The sequence below is a fragment of the Saccoglossus kowalevskii genome, chromosome 20, assembly GCF_978046115.1.
Source record: "Saccoglossus kowalevskii chromosome 20, keSacKowa6.1, whole genome shotgun sequence".
Classification (NCBI taxonomy): domain Eukaryota; kingdom Metazoa; phylum Hemichordata; class Enteropneusta; family Harrimaniidae; genus Saccoglossus; species Saccoglossus kowalevskii.
In genome coordinates, this window is record NC_140660.1 from 23277199 (window position 1) to 23299422 (window position 22224).

Consider the following 22224-nt stretch of genomic DNA (forward strand, 5'->3'; position numbering starts at 1 on the left):
GATGGAATGGTGACAACTGTACACAAAGTAAGTATCCAATTATTCTATACATGTTTCACCAACTTAGGTACAGTATAATTGTATAGATAGAATAGATTAGTATATATATATACAGCCGGAACGCAACTCACTGTCATAGAGGGCGTTTATTAGACATAGGTCACGTGAAAAATTTCAAATGTCGATTATAGAATTACGTATTTCCGATAGGCCAGCAAAACTGTTATTTTGAACACCATAGTCTTTGAAAATTTGAAATTTTCTGCCATTTATAATGAAATCTAGCTCTTATGTGCTAAATAGTATTTTTAGAATCGCCACACATCATTTTTCCTCGTCGCTAGCGAGGGAAAAGTGGATCATGGGTTTTATTCATAGTACTTCCGGTATATCTTCTCATGTAGACGGTGTAGCACGATAAGCAAGATATCGCTAGAAAGCTAAATATGTCCACTTTAAGCTCAGAAATTTTCTTAAAAATTATAAAAAAATCCGACACTACCGAATCTACAAGAGTAAAATGGTAGAATGTTTCTTCATTTACTTGTACTCTAGATTTTGATTTTTTTACTAATGATCCATGATTTCACGCTATAGTGTACTTTTACTTGATAAATACCATGAAGTTCATATATCTCTTTTTTACTGATTTGACTATGATGTGTTGTACTTGTATTGTATTGTCGATTGTTTTCAGTCGTTTGTTTTGTGTTCTTGTAATTGTAAACGTTTGTAAACACATCCACCATATAATTCTGACTCAAGAAAATAAACGTGTACACACATCATCGTGTATGTTAACCCATAGATGAGGATGAATAAAACAAAATACATTGAAACCCTCAACATGACCTCAAAACACCACAATACGATTAGTAAGCAATACTGGTCTCTTTCGTAAAAGGTTCGGATTAAATTCGGCCAAAAGACATCCAAACACTGAAGATTCAGAGGCCGCTCGATAAACATGTCATGCTACGCCAACACCATCAGTAGATAGAAAGTCGCTTGTCAGTGCAAAGTTCTAAATTGCAACGCCCTCTAAGTGTAGCAGTGATCTTTTCATATTATGAATTCAAACATATTTTTTGTCCTAGTCAAAACAGAAAATGAAAATGTATTTTCATTAAAAAAATGTGGCGCTACTCAAATCTAATAATCGTGCCCAATACCAGTCAAAACGCTTGGCTGTGTTCCGGCTAAATTTGTCACTATTCTGCTAGTTGAGATGGTGACAACTGTGTACTGTAAGTTGGTGCCAAGTAAACAAATCCCTTGACTTGATTCTCAAATTTTGAGTTACCATGTGGGCCGCATTGGAGAGACGTCAGTCACATGAGATTTGTTGGACTTGTTGATGCCCTATGCTGCTAAAAATTGGATCACAGCAGAATCTACATAAATGCGACTTTCAGCTTTTTCTGACCCCATTATATTACGGATACTATAGTTGTTGCATTCGTATACAGCACATACTACTTCATACGACAAATACTTCAAAGAAAATATATTCAATAATACAGCTTTGATGGATATGTTTTATAACAAGTCATATCCCACTGATGTAGTCTTATCAGGAATTAAATATTTGGTGGCATTGTTCCATTAGATTAGAAAGTATGAGCCAATTACCCATCTACTGTAAAACTGTAAAATTTTCACTGGGTTTAAATTTCGCTGATTTACCATTTTAAGCTTATTCAGTGGGTTTCAAATTCACGGTTTTATCATTTAGATAATGCGTTCTATGCTAAATTTTACTTATTCGCTGGGTTTTAATTTAGTGCATTTTCCAGTCAGCGAAATAAGCAAAATTAAAACCCAGTGAATAATTAATCCTTTTACAGTATGTGGAACTACAGACATAAATGAGGTATTTTGTTTCCCGTATAATTGAGACAGTGTACTCAAAAGTTTGTTATATATACTGTATATACTGTAAAATATTTTCCTCTTGAAATTTATTTTCGCTATAGGGATGATTCAGTGAATATAAAATCCAGCGAATATACATTTTTTCCCAATATTTTTACATCCAATTCTCTCCATACAAATCATCCAAAAGTCTTTTCAACATGAATTAAGTCCAGCTAAAATGAACTTTTTTACAGTATATTATCAGAGGTACATTACTTGGGGTTTGCAACTCGCATAGTACTGTATGGTGACATCTTGTCAAGATCCCATTCAAGTCTCTTCTCGTAGATAGCGAGACTGAGGCTACAACCTTCTGACATGACACATATCAATGTTCAAGGTTTGTAATGAAAAAATAAAACTTTTCTTGCCACTATCGTAGTGAAAAATGTAATACATCGAAAATGTACAGAAAATATAGTTCTCGTAATCCGTCATATCGTGGGCAGCTATTTTTGATCCACCTGGACATCCTAGTATCCTAGTTACCGCGGGCATGCGCATTCGCATTTTTCTGAGTAGGAACGCTTATGCGAGAGCGAGATTGTAACAGGATTTTGGTATCATGTCACCGTAGTTGCAAACCCCAAGTAATGTACCTCTGATATTATAAGGTTATTACAAAGATACCTCAAAGTATGCACGAAGACAGTACAGCGGCAGTATCGACCGACGCACAGCGGAGGTCGATGCGACAGCGTACTGTCTGAGTGCATACTTTGAGATATCTTCGTAATAACCTTATTATTATACATCTTTTCCTACCAAGGATACATCATGGGAATGCCAAAATCTAAAAAGTTTAGAACAGAATCAGCGAACTTCTTTGTATGGAGTCCGGTCAAATCCTGGTGGCAGCCATGTTTGTTTTTATTATTAGAGGACGCTTACGCGTGTAATAATTCTATATTTGGAATTCGCCTTTCCAAATATGGTAGTATGAAAATACCCCGTAAAATACCGCAAAATTACGGCTTGCTGTAACTTATGGCGTTACGGTGACAGATGTATAATAATATATATTATTTTGAATTTTATTTTACACTTGTGAATTTTCTTACATTTTTGTGAAACAATTTGTCTCATGAAAGTAAAAAAAACCTGAGATAAAAATTAAACCATGAGGGAAAAGGTTTCATATCAATATCTGGTGAAAACAGTGCCATTGTTTTCATTTAGAAATAAAATAATTATTTTTCCTTTATTATTCAGATATTAATGAATGTGAAGATATAAATTTAAATGATTGTAGTGAGTTTGCTGATTGTATTGATAACAATGGTAGTTATACATGTTATTGTACTACTGGTTACCAAGGAGATGGAATACTATGTACAGGTATGCTACTTCACACATACAGCCATGGTCAAAGCTGATGCATGTTAATATTACTGTTAATATTATTTTCACTGAAATTTCATTTAACTAATTTGCTTAGGTGAAACACTGCATGTATAAAACGACGTATTTAGTCCCCGTTTCAGGCGCAGGTAGTTTATTAACATTTCGAAAGATTATAAAATTCACTAATATTGCCATTTGTTTGTACCGTACTCGTCCGCGTTAGCGCCCATGCCCGGGTCAAACGCCCACCCCCTACTTTTGCACAATTTTTATATTCGGGGTCACATTCGGCAAAGCTCCCACCCCTTCTAAATGCCAATAATTTAAAACTTGGTCTTTGATCATTGCTTAACGAATACTGGTAATCGTTTTTGTATCATGATACAGCGTGATATCGACTGCCTTGAATATGTTGTGAATGCGTAGACCACAGTCACTTGGGGGCTGAAAATCAATAAATACTAATTTAAAAAAAAAAAAATCATCCGCTATACGTATATAAATAAACTAAATTTTAGAGGGGATCAGGTGTTACGTTAATAACCATTGTTCATAATCGCTAACTTGGTTTTATTCAAAACTGCACAAATCTTGCGTTTTCTGATGATATCAGACGATTTCATGAACGAAAATGGCCAGCAGCCAGAATCAAGGGGGATTCGCACAGCTCTATTGCTTTTGTACTTGTGGACCTTTATGAGATTTGATTATTTTTAGACGATAACTTTCTATTCTATATTTTTAAAGAATATTGTTGTAATTTGTTGAGCAAATACTATTAATCTTTTCACCACCAGTTCCCTCTTTTCACCACAAATTCACAAAATAGTCCCGTTTATAGTCTGCACTTTCCTTCTTAATATTGGTACAAAAATAGTCAAATTTTTTGGGTAAAAGCTGAAAATTGACTCAATTTTTGTCTGTTGTTTCCAAAATTAAGGTTCATTTCCAGAAACATTTAATAGAGAATATAATAAAAAAAAGTGCAGAAAAATCTTGACGAGAATCTGGTGGTGAAAAGGTTAAAGTGGGCGGTCTCAGGTCGTAGAATTCATGTTTTCATTCATTTTTATATTTTAGATATTGATGAATGTGTTTCTAATCCTTGTCAGAATAGTGCTATTTGTCTCAATAAATTAAATAAATATGAATGTAGATGTACTCCTGGATGGATGTCAACACACTGTCAAGATGGTATGTCTAATATTTCTTTGTATTCAATATGTTACTTTAGCTTAGTAAACTAATATCTGATTCAAGATACTAATTTTAAGTACTAGCTAAATCAGTTAACTCGTATTCTTCCCTATTAAACTCAAGTTGTAGCTAAGTCAGCTAATTTGTATTCTTCCCAAACTCAAGTTGTAACTAAATTAGCTAACCCGTATTCTTCCCTAACTAAAGTTGTAGTTAAATCTGCTAACCTGTATTCTTCCCTAACTCAGCATTCAGTGAACTTCTATCCAATATCTCTCGGAAACTCAATATTTAGATAATTGTTCTCACATTTATTTCTGCATTACTTAACATTCAGCATAATTAAATTACATCTATAACTTTCTACTTCTTTTTCTGTAGACAGATGAATAAGCAATGAACAAAGTGATCATAATGCTGAAAACACTGACAGGTCCTATACATGTCGGTGTATTCAGGAATTAAGAGGGGAAATATAATAAGTTTAATTTTATTTTTCTGTAGACATAGATGAGTGTACAATGAATATAGCAGATTGTGATTATAATGCTAATTGTACAAATACAGATGGGTCATATACATGCAAGTGTATTCAGGGATATAGAGGTGATGGCTATACTTGTACAGGTAAGACAAATACAGACAGGTCATATACATACAAGTGTATTCAGGAATATAGAGGTGATGGCTATACTTGTACAGGTAAGACAAATACAGACTGGTCATATACATACAAGTGTATTCAGGGATATAGAGGTGATGGCTATACTTGTACAGGTAAGACAAATACAGACAGGTCATATACATACAAGTGTATTCAGGGATATAGAGGTGATGGCTATACTTGTACAGGTAAGACAAATACAGACTGGTCATATACATGCAAGTGTATTCAGGGATATAGAGGTGATGGCTATACTTGTACAGGTAAGACAAATACAGACAGGTTATATACATACAAGTGTATTCAGGGATATAGAGGTGATGCTATACTTGTACAGGTAAGACAAATACAGACTGGTCATATACATGCAAGTGTATTCAGGGATATAGAGGTGATGGCTATACTTGTACAGGTAAGACAAATACAGACAGGTCATATACATACAAGTGTATTCAGGGATATAGAGGTGATGCTATACTTGTACAGGTAAGACAAATACAGACAGGTCATATACATACAAGTGTATTCAGGAATATAGAGGTGATGGCTATACTTGTACAGGTAAGACAAATACAGACAGGTCATATACATGCAAGTGTATTCAGGGATATAGAGGTGATGGCTATACTTGTACAGGTAAGACAAATACAGACAGGTCATATACATACAAGTGTATTCAGGAATATAGAGGTGATGGCTATACTTGTACAGGTAAGACAAATACAGACAGGTTATATACATACAAGTGTATTCAGGGATATAGAGGTGATGCTATACTTGTACAGGTAAGACAAATACAGACTGGTCATATACATGCAAGTGTATTCAGGGATATAGAGGTGATGGCTATACTTGTACAGGTAAGACAAATACAGACAGGTTATATACATACAAGTGTATTCAGGGATATAGAGGTGATGGCTATACTTGTACAGGTAAGACAAATACAGACTGGTCATATACATACAAGTGTATTCAGGGATATAGAGGTGATGGCTATACTTGTACAGGTAAGACAAATACAGACAGGTCATATACATACAAGTGTATTCAGGGATATAGAGGTGATGGCTATACTTGTACAGGTAAGACAAATACAGACATATTATATTTGTGGAAATATAAATGTACCAATTGCTTTACAAAAAAAATTAGAATTACAGTGGGATAAACATCTTCTACTGAGCATGAATAGATTTTTTACTGTTACCAAATTTTTTAATACTGTTTTTCATCTTTTCCAGAAATTATGTTATACCCATATTATCAAGATGGTCAGTCATTGAAAGGTGATGATGTTTTCTCAGAAGCAATATATTTCCGTGAAGGATTTCCATTCTTTGGGAAATTCTACTTAAAATTTTATGTAAGTATACTTAGATTTTGAAATCCACAGTTTGAATTACCAACTTGTATTTCTATTTCAATAAACACGATATGATCATTTAAAAAGAAATTGCAATTATTCTGACCAGTATAAAAAACATGGGTCATTAAAACCACCGTTGTAAAAACAGTGGTTAATATTCTGGCCATTCAGAAAGTGACTTTTTAAAGGGGTCTGAGGGGTGTAAAAAACAGAGTTAAAGTGAAATGACAAATTATTATAACCTCCTCACTAACCTAAAAGTACAAATACATATTCAAAAGCTTTGAAAATTAAAACTTTCAGAAACGCGACGGAATTTCCGAAAGTAATCCGAACACTGTTATATATCTATATTCAGTACTATAGGCCATGGGTCTTACATGTACAATATTTAATATTCTTGAAAATAAATAAACCCTCTCCTAGTCATTCTATAAGTTATCGTCATTTCTGTAATGAAAATAAACCCTCCCCCAGTCATTCTATAAGTTATCGTCATTTCTGTAATGAAAATAAACCCTCCCCCAGTCATTCTATAAGTTATCGGCATTTCTGTAATGAAATAAACCCTCCCCCAGTCATTCTATAAGTTATCGTCATTTCTGTAATGAAAATAAACCCTCCCCTAGTCATTCTATAAGTTATCGGCATTTCTGTAATGAAAATAAACCCTCCCCCAGTCATTCTATAAGTTATCGGCATTTCTGTAATGAAAATAAACCCTCCCCTAGTCATTCTATAAGTTATCGGCATTTCTGTAATGAAAATAAACCCTCCCTTAGTCATTCTATAAGTTATCGGCATTTCTGTAATGAAAATAAACCCTCCCCTAGTCATTCTATAAGTTATCGGCATTTCTGTAATAAAAATAAACCCTCCCCCAGTCATTCTATAAGTTATCGGCATTTCTGTAATGAAAATAAACCCTCCCCCAGTCATTCTATAAGTTATCGTCATTTCTGTAATGAAAATAAACCCTCCCCCAGTCATTCTATAAGTTATCGGCATTTCTGTAATGAAATAAACCCTCCCCCAGTCATTCTATAAGTTATCGTCATTTCTGTAATGAAAATAAACCCTCCCCCAGTCATTCTATAAGTTATCGGCATTTCTGTAATGAAATAAACCCTCCCCCAGTCATTCTATAAGTTATCGTCATTTCTGTAATGAAAATAAACCCTCCCCTAGTCATTCTATAAGTTATCGGCATTTCTGTAATGAAAATAAACCCTCCCCCAGTCATTCTATAAGTTATCGGCATTTCTGTAATGAAAATAAACCCTCCCCTAGTCATTCTATAAGTTATCGGCATTTCTGTAATGAAAATAAACCCTCCCCTAGTCATTCTATAAGTTATCGGCATTTCTGTAATGAAAATAAACCCTCCCCCAGTCATTCTATAAGTTAACGGCATTTCTGTAATGAAAATAGACCCTCCCCCAGTCATTCTATAAGTTATCATCATTTCTGTAATGAAATAAACCCTCCCCCAGTCATTCTATAAGTTATCGTCATTTCTGTAATGAAAATAAACCCTCCCCCAGTCATTCTATAAGTTATCATCATTTCTGTAATGAAAATAAACCCTCCCCCAGTCATTCTATAAGTTATCAGCATTTCTGTAATGAAAATAAACCCTCCCCCAGTCATTCTATAAGTTATCGGCATTTCTGTAATGAAAATAAACCCTCCCCCAGTCATTCTATAAGTTATCGGCATTTCTGTAATGAAAATAAACCCTCCCCCAGTCATTCTATAAGTTATCCTCATTTCTGTAATGAAAATAAACCCTCCCCCAGTCATTCTATAAGTTATCGTCATTTCTGTAATGAAAATAAACCCTCCCCCAGTCATTCTATAAGTTATCGTCATTTCTGTAATGAAAATAAACCCTCCCCGAGTCATTCTATAAGTTATCGTCATTTCTGTAATGAAAATAAACCCTCCCCGAGTCATTCTATAAGTTATCGTCATTTCTGTAATGAAAATAAACCCTCCCCGAGTCATTCTATAAGTTATCGTCATTTCTGTAATGAAAATAAACCCTCCCCGAGTCATTCTATAAGTTATCATCATTTCTGTAATGAAATAAACCCTCCCCGAGTCATTCTATAAGTTATCATCATTTCTGTAATGAAATAAACCCTCCCCCAGTCATTCTATAAGTTATCATCATTTCTGTAATGAAAATAACCCCTCCCCCAGTCATTCTATAAGTTATCAGCATTTCTGTAATGAAAATAAAACAATTTGTGCAGTGCATCCTAATATTCTTAGTGCATACTTTCATTTGCATACATTGATGATTCTCTTTGAACGTATGTTGTGGACAATTGATCTGCTGCGATTGAACAAATTTTTGAAACCATCCACGTATTTACGCATATAAAGGCACTGTCACACGCAACGTAATATTACCGTAATTGGTATAGTACAGGTGTGATGGTTCAAATACCAAAATGGCAACAGTAACAGAAAGACTTCCCTGGCGGCGATGATAAAATACGAACACGGAGCCAACAGATGAGGTTTCAACTGGTACTGGTATTATTATACTCTGCAAACATCAAGTACAATAACGTGGTAAAACTCCACTACTCCAATAATTAGACACTTAAACTCCAATACAATTCAACGAGATCTCCGATCTGAACTCAGTGCTGAACAACTCCCCTATATATACCCACACTGTCTATAAATAGACCATTACATCAGCATACATAATGAGTCTGGAACTTACTACAAATTTCTAGAATGTTCCATTACCTTCTATTGCCTCCTACAGTGTTCTATTACCTATTCAACCAGTTTCTAAACAAAATCTAGAATATTCCACCCAGACACAGTACGGTTCTGGAACATTCTCAGTGACACGGAAGTGGTACATAAGTCGTATGCGACAGACACATTGGCCAATTTTTTAGTCCCTGTTTTAATAACCTTATGGACAGTACTTTTGACAGTCACTAATAACTGGACGAGTACTTGACAATTGCTTGTTTTTATCTGGACTGACTTTGAAATACGTGTTAGGCTGGTCACACCTTCATTCCAGTTAGGGAAGAGTAGGAAATCAAACGGGCGGTGCACCGCGGTCATTACCGCGATGTACCGCAGAACGCTGGGGAGAGCCGCGGACTGCTTATAATTAGGGGTCTCTACCGCTGTACCGGTCTCTACCGCGGTCCTCGGTAATGTGTGAAATACGTACTTAACAGTTTCTTTGTGATTCCACGAGTCGTTGTTTTAACATCCAATGCTGTAAATGAATACGATATGTGCGCTTGTTTAGTATTTAGTACATGTATTTAGCGTAACACTGGAATAAAGTTTACAATTGAAAAGAGGACGATTTACAAAGTTTCAGCGTATCCAAGCCGTATCCTGGTTCTTGATTGATTTGGCAGTATCATGTTCACCATTTGTGTCACACGCCAGAAAAAATGGCCAGCAAACGAGAAACGGGCGAACTAATCAAAACAGATCAGGCTGTCTGCATTGCACTGACACGATTATTTATTTTCTGTTTCGTTTCACAAATCTTGCCTTGCGCATGTATTCTTGGTTGACAGAATCTTTTTTAAACAAAAGACGTTATTTTTCTGTTACATGTTCGTGTTCCATGGTACTCGTGAGTGTGAAAGGCATTTTGAATGAATAATTATTGAGTTTATGATACCGTACGATAACGCTAGCTGGCTTGATTAGAATTTCATTGCGTGTGAACCGCTGAGGTCATTGCCCGTTACTGTGCCAACCGCACGTAGTTCAAAAGCACCTGACGTTGTTTTGTTTTCACTGGAAATGTAAGCGATCGAATACTCAGCGTTCAAAGTACGCTGCCCAGAGTTTGAAATTACAGTAAATTGTAACGCATGGATTTTATTTACATGAAATTTAGTTTATTTCAAAATGATATAGATGTCAAACCATAATTATTATTTGAAATGTTGTTTCTTGACTTGACTTTTCTGGCTTTAATGTTTTGTGTGTGCGTGTTTGTTTACAATATCATTATCAACAACAGTTATTCAGTGGCCCCGTCTCTGAGGCAGTAAGTCGCGGTTTCGACTAAGTCGCGTAGTGCGATGGCTCCGGACGATTGTATTGTGTTTTGCCGTCAGTTTTAAAGTAGAAAAACTAAGTCTGGTATTATCGCGTATTTAATTGCCCGCTCAATCAGTTGGAGGTGACAACTTAACACCTACAGACCGTCAATTACTGAAATAGATAGGCAACGCATTATCACGTCGGCAATGGTGAAATATTCACAACCAGAACGGTAACAATTTTTACGTAGGCAACGCAGAGCCAGTAAAAATTTGCGTAATGGGATGTGTATAATAAAAAGGTCAACGCGCGGAGCGCGAATGGTCACCAAGGTAACAACCCACTTGTTCAGCGCGTGACTTGGGGTTAAACTTGGGCCAAGGTTTATTAGATTAGTCAGTTTCGCCAAGAAGTGCGCTATTTTTTTCGCTGATCACCCAGTTATTGTAGTATATATTGTAGCACCAAGTGTGTGACACTCCCTCTTCGACTTCGGCTTGCTTTTCCTACTTAGTGCATGGTCTCGAGGTAGCGTAAACTGCGGCCTCTCATCGAGTGTTTTACACTCGGAATTTATACTTCGCCCGATTATACTGGTATACGCGAAACATTAATCTTTTAAAATAAATCCTGAGACTATACATGATGTAAATTCAAAATAATGTGATAATATTTTACATTATGTGGGGTCTACATTATTCTGGGTTGCTTTGCGATGTTATACCAAGACTCGTGAAAATAAAATAGTGTTCTTCTGCGAACTAATAGAGACGATTTTTCCAATCTTCTGGTACCACTCGATTTTATTATTTGAACTTGGCGGCAAGTAACCTTTAGTTTCCCAGTCTATTGTTTCCATTCATAGTCTTAACAATAGGGTGTAAATTGCCATGCGAGCCTACCGCACACGACCGCGGTAAACCGGGGTCATAGAATCTATGCATAAATTTGCATAAAATGCGGTCGACCGGCGAGCACCCACCACCACCGCGGTAATGACCGCGGTAAACCGCGAGTTTGATTTCCTACTCTTCCCTTAGGTAAAAAACTTGTCAAAAAAATCCCATCCCACCATTGCCATGGCAATGGCCTAAAAAAAAACTTGTTTACATTCCTTCAGTAGATCTCTAATCAGCCTACTGACTTGTTTCGGTAGCATAAAATCTGCTAAAATTCAATGCGGGGAAAATTTCTTGCACTGCAGTCTTTTAGAAAAATTCACCACTTTATTTCTTCTTTATTCCAGCTCAGTATGAATGGATATATTTCGTTTACAGAACCTTATAAACAATCTATACCACAAAGTCCATTTCCTTCCCCTGCTGGTCGGGTGATTATTGCTCCATATTGGACTGATATAGATACTTCATTAGGTGATGGTGTATTATATTACAAATCATATATCAAGTCTTCCAGTATAGTAGATGTGTATTCAAATACAGTATTAGATTTATCTTCACAACATGTACAGAAATATTTTAACTTATCAGATTTCCAGTCAACGTTTGTATTTATTGCAACTTGGTATAAAGTTGCACCCTATCCTGCCAGGATTTATGCTGATGCAGAGGTGAGTACTGATAATAATATACTAGTATATCCCTAACTCATTTAATACAACTACAGTTGAGTGTAAACACAGTGCTTGTATAGGAGTAACAAATATGTCATAATAATAAGGTTATTACGAGGATGTCCCTAGGTATGCACAAAGACAGTACAGCCAGAGTATCGATCGACCGACGCGCAGCAGAGATCGATGCGATGGCGTACTGTCTGAGTGCATACTTTGAGGTATCCTTGTAATAACCTTATTATTATACATCTTTACCTTCCAACGATACATGGGAATGTCAAAATCCTAAATTCTTGTGTGGAGTCCGGTCAAACCCTGGTGGCAGCCATGTTTGTTTTTATTATTAAATATTTATTCCATATTTGGAATTCGAATTTCCTTATATGGTAGGATGAAAATACCCCATAAAATACCGCAAAATTACGGCACCTTGTAACTTATGGCATTACGGTGACATATGTATAATAATAATAATATAATATATAATAATTCTAATTATTAATTGCACTTTTTCATTTAAAGTGAATGTATAATATGAGTGTAACCATTTACTGGTTTTTTACAGGCTTAAAAGCTAATTTAATATTCACAGTATTGTCCGAGCGTGAATAACTTAACATTGAGCTAACTCGGCTAGGTAGTTTAAAGTCACCTTATCTTGTTTTCAAAACTGCCACATATTCACATTTTTAAATAGACCATTTTATGTTCACTGCGAGATCATGCGTTATGCATGAAATCGAACGTAAAAACAGGACAAACCAAGGTCATAGCGTCGTAGTGGTGACAAACATAACGTGGGATTCATCGTGGGGGATATTTCCATGCTTCATAATGTGCTGTACACATTTGATGGTCAATTTCAATGAAGTAATTGTATTCAAACGTAATATTCCCCTGTCAAAGATTGGCTTTTCGATATGACCTATGAAATAAAGAAATTTGAGTTCAAAATCTTTCACGCAACTCACGAGATCTCGCAGTTGAACAGAAAATCACCTATTATACATAATATTCTGTCTAAATATGTTTTTTGAATAATATAGTTTTCTATTGTCTTGTTTTTTTTGCTTTTCAGACATCCACTTTTCAAGTTGTCATGGCAACAGATGGTGATTCCTCCTATGTTTTGTTTAATTATGGTCTTGGTGAAATGCAATGGAAAAAAGATAATGTTGACCAAAGGTATATTTAAAGATGAAAGTAGACACCTAATCATAAATGAAAATACTTTTTTGAAAATATTGTCAATTTTGCAATAAATTGTACTCGTATCCAATATAAGGATGCTGCATTTGCTTTTTATCTTCAATATTCAGGTTTTATTGCATGTGAATGCCTTGAATATGATGTAAGATTATTTATTTTGTGATATTCGCTCCATTGTGCTAGGATTTTTTTTTTAAATTTCAGCTGATTTATGAAGTGACTTAAAAATTCTGAAATTAAACTGATAAGTGTGCGATTGTTATGATTTAAGGCTATGACGTTTAGTTTAGTTATTTGCATAATGATATTGATCATTGTATGAAACATCTTGTGAGTACTTAGACTCAGTTCCAGGCCTAGCAGTTGAGCAATAAACATCTTAGTTACAAGTGCTCCTCTCCAGTGCGTTATTCTCCTCCCGTATTTGGTGGCCAATACTCATTTGGTTCACTCTACCTTGAGACGTCTATTCTCAGTTTACAACGATCACAAATTATTTTTCGCCAACCCATTGTTGACAGACAGCATATACTGTAAAACATGTCTTTTTCGCGAGCATGTCTTTATGCGAATTTAGCGAGAGAACTGATTCCCTAATTTAAGATGTCGCTAATGACTTTATTATCAATTCAAAATGGCCGCCAAACAAAAAAATCAACAATGACGAGAGATTCGCTAAATCAACATTTCGCTAATACGTCATTTTACCACAATTCGCTAAAATTACATTTTCAACATGTTTTACAGTAAATCTTGAAATCCTGACTTTCAGATCATAATAATACTTTGTTAGCATTGTTGTATATTGCAAGATAACATTAAATATGATTATGTCTAATAGGAAAATAGAAGTTGGTTGTTCTGATGGTGTGGATCACTTCTATGTTGTGGATGAATCCTTTATAAGTGAAATTCATGAAATTGATAAATTTCTTGGATACAACACAAGTAAGTATTGATCTATTTTTTAACACTTTAAAAATCCAATATGGATGGAAATTTGTATTTGATCAGGGTCCATAGCATTGTAAAAACACTTTGAAGGTTTTTGGATTTTTCGAGGTCTGCAAAGTCTTTGAGTTGTCTTTAAATTACAGGAAAAACAAAAAAATCTTTGAAAAGTCTTTAAAGTCTTCATAGTTATTAATTTATTTTAGAAAGGCCCGTTTTCTCGAGGGAACTACCATATCCTTAGAACTTTGATGAGCTTTGGTGATGATGTTGGCCTGAATTAGGGGTCAAAATGCAAGAAAGTTTTGGAAAAGTCTGGAAAAGTCTTGGAAATCATTTGGCTCTTGGTGCTATGGACCCTGTTGATATTGTTGTTCGATACTCCTTACTATTGACCGATCAGGCTATGATTTATATATTCATAGAAATTTAACCTTAATATTTACACTATCGGACTTTCCCGTCCAAATTTTTCTGCACTTTTTTTTCTTATATTCTTCAATATTTCTGAAAATGAACCCTAATTTTGGATCAAACAGACAAAATTGTAGTCAATTTATAGTCAAATTTGGCTATTTTTGTTCCATTCTTCTGAAGAGAAGTGCAGACTATAAACTGGACTATTTTTGAATTTGTGATGAAACTTGTGTTGAATAGGTAAAATCAAAACCATAATTATGCATGTGCCTTGATTGTTGTTGTGCACAACAGCCCAAAGTGCTATTTTCAACTTATTCTTGAAAACTGGTAGCCCGAATGTGTCAATATTTTACATGTGGACACCTCAAGTAGACCTTAGTCAGATTTGTTCTGTTTGGGATCATACATTCACTTCTCTAATTTTAGTGAATATTTTTTGTAAAAAGTGCTATTTTCAACTGTACAGCCAAGCTGTATCAGCTTGTTTGAAGAAATATTCTGGCAGACATTAGCAATCATAGAAATCTTGTTTATTGTTTCTGATATAAAGTTTCAATTTCTCTTCAAAAATAAAAATGTACAATGCAAATATGCAATACAAGTGTGATTGAGTCACTACAAATGCGCAACTTAAACTCGATCAATGTGTGATGCAAAATATGTAATTACTATGCAGCCCCTAATAAAGCAGCAAGAATCTTGCCAATAAAGCATGATAATGTCAAAATTTGTTGCTAAATTGAGAGAAAATGGCAATTTCGTGTGAAGTGAAACCTAGTAAACATTAGAAAGTTTTGGAGAGGTCTCATGAATAGGACGGTATCCAAAGATTTGATTAAAGCGGGAGGGTCTTCACCTGCGCATGCACGGAAATTGAATCCCAAGTGACGATAACAACACACACTAAAAACGCATAAGCTCATGGGTAGATGCTTGTTTGTAAACAATGATACACTATGGCTATCTGACACATGCACAGGTGACGACTCCCCTGCTTTAATATGTACTCAAATTTCATATTTTTGCAGATAAATTTGGGAGATGGGCATTTGATGTAAATGTAGCCAACCAAGTAAATCCACAGAAAGCCTGTATTCAGTGGCATGATAGCCATCCTGATACGTCGTCATACATCGCTGCATCACAGCCGTGTCCATGTACAATGAATCAAGCACTACTAGACGCTAGGTTTAAATTTGATGACATCACATACTGCGCTTCCAGCTTGTTTAGTAAACAAGGAAGTAAACAACAATGTTGTTATAGTAGTGGTAAACATAATGCTATGTATGGTGCGTTGATTAAAGGTAAGAACAAAATTATTTTTAATTATTATTATAATATCAGGGTTTCTCTAAACCCCCGGTTTAGGGGCATAGCGGCCTGATACTCTCGGCTGGCACTCTATTACCAAATTGCCGATTGAACTACAAGTCATAAATATATTTCTTGATGCGCACACTTCCGTGCTGCCATACAACATGAAATCTTTCTCAACTATATTTTTCATCAAGAAAACACCAGCTGACAATATGTCTGGACACCAAATACACTAAAATTACTCAAAAAATATTTCAATGGCGAGAGATACACCGTTAAAGCGACGCAGAAACCTTCTAATATGGCGTTTTCAGGTTGATCCGCTCACTCGCCTGTGTGTGCTCCCTCTTGTTCATTTTTTCCTGAAAAAAACCTGTAATATAGATAACTGCACCATATTTCCAGAAAGTCGAGGCAATAATAAAAATTGAAAACAAAAATTATTCAAAGTTATGGATGGTAATCTTTGTAGGCTTATTAAAAGAGATGAATATTCATACAGATAACAAATCATTTTGTCACCTCAAATGTCAAATTGTTGCAGAGCTTTTCCAGATTAGAATTTTTTTTGAATGAAGACTACAAAAACTGAAAAAGAGATGAATGTTGAATTAAGCTCATTCTGTACTGTATTTATATTAGTGATGTGGCAAATATAATATTATAAATACTGAGTGTTTTCTATAGTCTTCTCTAGGCCATTGTGACCAGCAGGCTATTGGACAGGAATTTGCAACTGCTAGTCCAAAAAAATTCAACTTCATGAAAATGTAGATGGTTTTGGATATATTTTGGTAAAATTATCAAAGAACAATAGGAAAAAACAGAAAAATGGGGAAAAGTTGCCAATCCAAAATCAAAGTTGCCAGTCCGTTTGGTGGGTGGACTGGTGGTTGGCTAACACCCTGATTGTGAGAGCAGTAAATTTACCCTAGGAATGAACCTTGATTTAAACCTTTGAACACCATAATTTTCCTCTCAAATTTTGGTGCAACATTTTTCCTATTTTAAGGTATTGTTTGGTAAGTTTGTTGATAATTTTGAACCAAATTGACACAATTTCCTACTACCGTTAAAGTCCTAATATAAACCGCATATGTAATAGTAACCGCACCCCCAATTCCGGCTTCGGGGTTAAAGAGTTCTTAACATAAATTGAAAACTTGAAAAGTACCTATTACTAACCGCACCCCCAATTCAACAAGACCGTGACTGACTTCATTGTTTCAACCAGCTGTTCCAAAACGACATTGTTCCTAATCCTATTCATTTGTTTCGACAACATGCCTAAAAATATTCACACCTATTTATTGTTCAGCGGTGATAAGATGTCAGACAGGCAATGAAACTGCTTTTGTTCTGGCGGCGACCTCTGTCAATACTCTTTCTGAATACGTCTGTGTTTCATAAGTTTTAGACAATGAGCTTTTATCACCGTAAAAGTGTTAAACTGACCATTGAAGAATAATTTATCTTTCGAAAACAAATAATTTCTTGATTTAAAAAAAAAATCATGCCGTTTTCCCATGGAAATCAAAGGCAAAAGATCGCACTACATTGTCGGTAAATCTCTTCCGTGTTGCGTTCACCATGAGGTCGCTGAACTGTCATTAACATATTTAAATGAGCTATGTAATTTAGACACGTGGGCACCATCCAGCATTTTGATTGGTTAATTAGCGACTTGACCTATCCGGTCAATAATACGTCACGTGAGCATTCAAAAGCATGGCGGATATCGTATCGGCTGTTTACATGTGACTGAAATCATTCGCTTATGGGGAAACTATTAACTAAATTGAATTTTACTTGCATTTTATAACAATTCAACGAATTTATTTTTCGTGCGTTATTGTAATCACTACTAAATAATAATCACCAATATCAACACTTCGAAAACAAGTAAGTTATTCACTTGTGACCCGCAGCATGGCCGGATCGAGCTACCGTTATGTGATCATTTGCTACTAAGCAGTGCATTCGTGTTTTTATTTGAAACTTTTGTTAGAATATACTTTTCGTTACCAAGAAAATTAAAAAAATAAATGCATATTACATTAAAAATACTGAGTATTTTTTGTATCATGTGGAATTTTTTTTTGATTGACTGTAATTTTTCAACATTTCGTAACGCCTATTTTAGAACCAAAATAAGGCCTTTCACTCTTCCCCGACGCCTATTCAAGAGATTGTACGGTGTATTGTTTGTTTTGTGCATGTGTTGTGGACAAAACATGACCACGCCCATTTAGTGATTGCAATATGTACGTAATAGAAACCGCACCCCGAACTTGAGCTTTTGATCCCAATTTTTAAATTGATACATTGTAATATAAACTGCGGTTTATAATAGGACTTTAACGGTAGCTACTGTTCTTGATCAAAATAGGGAAAAAATTCAACTGGTTTCAATATTTGATCGTGATAAAATTTGACTTTGGCATTCAATGGGTTATTAAAGGGTGGTAGTCGTCACACCACACATGTGCAAGATTTATAGATCTCATATAAACAAAGATGGTGACTTTGACTGTTGCGCAGATCAACGAGTGAAAGCTGAGACGTTACCAAGCTTTAATTAGGTATGTTTAGGTGATAATTAGTGCAAGTTGTGCCCAGGTCAAACCTCATACTTGTGATTTCCATTTAATAGAAGAGCGCACTGGATTGTGGGAAAACCAATGTTTATCAACACAAATGCGCACACACGATGACCACCACTCTTTAATTTCTACATTCTGTTTTTTTAGGTTCTCCAGACAGTGGTGTTATTGAAATAGGCAATTTATCTGAGTCACAAAAAGATGGTTACAACTTATGTTGTAATAAAACCAGTCTATGTCATCTTTATTATGATAAATATCCATCAGACACTTGTGAACGGTATAAGCCAATGATGACATGTAAGTACAGGTACATGTTTAAACTTTAAAATGTAGAAGATCCCAAAATATATTGAAAAGCCTGTCTGTTTATACCGTACTCGACCGCGTTAGCGCCCAGGGGCCTCAACCCAGAAAATCACGATTTTGTAGGGGTGGGCGCTTACCCAAGCACCCCCCTCAAAAAAGAGTGCAAATGAAAATTTTGATTCATCAAGTGACAGATTACGTCTTTGAGGGAAAATCAAATTACTAAATTAGTTGCGTCGTCATTGATTTTCACAATGAAGAAACAGAAATGATCACAAAAAATACGCACATTTTATTACAATATTAATTACGTACCACCATAATTTACGGAATTAAAAACATTTGAGTCTGTTGGAACACAGTCGAAGTCAAAATTGTCATATTATTGCCACTGACGAAGTTGTTGGATCGTACACAAACTCTCGATGAAAACCCCTTTCCGCCATGATGCAATTGCAGATTTGACCTACAGCAGCGTCCTTTGACCTAATGGGTCAAGTTGGTTATTAACTAATCAGAATGCTGTGTTGTACTGACGCAATTCTTCGGAAATTCCCAAAGACTTTCCAATAACGCAATGCGGAAGTGAATTATCGATGTCGAAGTACGATCTGTTGGAATTGATTTCAGCGAATAAACAACATGGTTTTTCCAAAAAACTAGTAACTAGCTATTTTTGAGAGGTAAACTGAATACGGCATGAAATATTTATCGCATTTTACTTGTATTAACAGGTCATTGTCGAAGTGTAGTTTACGCACGGTTACCGTGTTCTACGCATTCACAACATGTTCACAGCGATCGATATCCACGCTGTATCATATAAAAACGATTACCATGATTCGTTACACAAGACCAAGTTTTAAATTAGTTGCATTTTGAAGGGGTGGGCGCTTTGCCGAATTTGACCCCAAATATAAAAATTGCGCAAAAGTGGGGGGTGGGCACTTGCCCGGGCATGGGCGCTAACGCGGTCGAGTACGGTATATATATTTGTTATGTTTTACTGTGAGCAACTAACGTGTATTTTTTTTAAAGATAAGGGGTCATTTTCATTCACTGGATATCCACTGATTTCCACATCACTGCATTGTCTCGTCCATATTTGGACATTTGTCCATATTTGGAAATTGCATGACACTACTTGATTTTATAAAGGGTGTCTGTTTTGGTACAGGGTTCTTCTCAGAGCATATCAGAGTAATGGCTCCTTATTAGGTAATGTAGAAAAATAATAGATCAAAATTTTCACATGATAATTATGAACACAATAGAGATATGTAACATATTACATTGTTATGTTAATTACCTACAACTCTGGATATTTATTGTTGGGAGAATGCTGCATGGATCTTGATGGATAAATTAAATGTAATTATACTAAATCTTCCTCCTCCATGCAATCCACAAAATAGCCCTAGTGGACTATGTACTTTCAATATCATGGTCTGATTTCACAGGAACTTGTACTATGAGTTTCAATTGAATATTGTTATCTGCCTCTGAACTCATACCGTTCTTGCCATCTCAAATTCTTCTTCACACAATCCACCAAATAGCCCTAGAGGACAATGCTCTTTGACTATAATCGTCAGATTTTGCTGGAACTAGGTTCCACGAGTTTCAATTGAATATTGTTATCTGCCTCTGAACTCATACCGTTTTTGTCTTCTCAAATTCTCCTTCACACAATCCACCAAATAGCCCTAGGGAACAATGCTCTTTGACTACATTGGTCAGATTTCGCTGGAACTAGGTTCTATGAGGTACAATTGAATATCAATATCTGTCTTAAACTTGTACCTTTTTTTCCATCTCTCTTCCAACAGCTTTATCCTGGGGAGATCCACATATTATTACATTGGATAACTTTAAATATACTTTTAATGGAATGGGAGAGTATACAGTAGTGGATGTTGGTCAACAGTAAGTAATGATAATAATATTATTAAATAAGTCACATTTCTTTAACTTCAAAATTTTAAAAGTCTTATTCTTGGATACGTTTGTTGGTAAGACGTGTATGTTTCATTTATCAAATGCAAACATAGAATTAAGTTCTGAGAAAGAAAACATTTGGAGTGCTGTTTATGTGAATCAGATGTTAGTAGTATATTAATTATAGGTAAATAAATACAGTACAGTACAGTATGAGCATAAGCTAACATTTACCGGTAGCTAGTTTTAATCCAGCTTAAAGTTAACTCGGACTGCTTTTAAAACTGACACATATCTACATTGTGCAGAGTAATCTACATAAGTATGCCTCATATTATTCTGATTTAAATCAAATGTAGGTATGAGGCTCCAATTTTTTTTTTTTTTAATTTTTTTTTGTTATTAATATTATATAAAGGGTCATAAAATTTTTTTTTTTAAAAATTGGAGCCTCATACCTACATCAGATTTTATTCAGATTGGCCTCATATTAGTGACAGTGATACTTGTTTTAAAAATTATAATTTAGTATGAAAAGGCAAAGCTGATAGCCAGATTAGAAGTTAAGTTACGCCAGATCTGTACTGTAGTCAGACAGACAGACACACACACAGACACACGCACACATAGACAGACAGACAGAAAGACGGACACGCAGACAGACAGACACATGGACAGACAGACAGACACACAGACAAATACACAAACAAACGCGCACACACAAACATACACACACACAAACAAACACACACACACACACACAGACACACACACAGACAGACATACAAACAGAGCAGTAACCCAGATATGATTAATATATCCCAGCATTTAGTGAATATATATTCTCATGGAGTCAAATAATCACCAATGTGTTAAACACATAACAGTTTCCATCCTGAATTCTTATTGGCTATTTATTATCCAATTTCAATGAGCAAGGTGGTGATAGTTGAGCTATGTTTGTTTATAATTTCTTAGATTCTTCATATTACAAGGAAGAACAGAGGGAGTTGAGACAGTTAATAGCACGGCCACTGTATTTACATCATTTGTTGCCAAAGAAAACAGTTCGGATACAATAGAAATTCTACTTACTGATGAAGGAGGAATACAAGTTATAATCAATGGTGAAGTGAGGGATATATCAATGGATGTTCCTACTTACATGTTTGACAATGTGTCTGTCAGAATGGTTAATGAGAGTATACTATGTACATTTGCATCTGGAATTGCACTGCAGGTTGGTACCAATAGTTTCCATTTACTAAAATCCTTTAACATTCAAAAAAACATGATTTGGTTTTTGAGGCTTTGTATGTATGTTCTGTAAAACACGTTGAAATAGCTGCATGTAATT

The 22224-nt window shown here is 35.2% G+C and overlaps 1 protein-coding gene across 1 annotated transcript in view; it reads left to right on the plus strand.

The window, feature by feature from the left end:
- Positions 1 to 5142: 5142 nt before the first annotated feature.
- Positions 5143 to 22224, plus strand: part of LOC102800804 (uncharacterized) — a 64123-nt gene continuing 47041 nt past the window's right edge. The window contains exons 1-11 of the mRNA XM_085494459.1: positions 5143 to 5385; positions 5908 to 5982; positions 6102 to 6207; positions 6367 to 6488; positions 11788 to 12111; positions 13196 to 13302; positions 14168 to 14274; positions 15726 to 16004; positions 18768 to 18920; positions 20759 to 20855; positions 21846 to 22107. Of these exons, the coding sequence (XP_085350585.1) occupies positions 5143 to 5385; positions 5908 to 5982; positions 6102 to 6207; positions 6367 to 6488; positions 11788 to 12111; positions 13196 to 13302; positions 14168 to 14274; positions 15726 to 16004; positions 18768 to 18920; positions 20759 to 20855; positions 21846 to 22107 (1875 nt within the window). The remainder of the gene's footprint in view (positions 5386 to 5907; positions 5983 to 6101; positions 6208 to 6366; positions 6489 to 11787; positions 12112 to 13195; positions 13303 to 14167; positions 14275 to 15725; positions 16005 to 18767; positions 18921 to 20758; positions 20856 to 21845; positions 22108 to 22224) is intronic.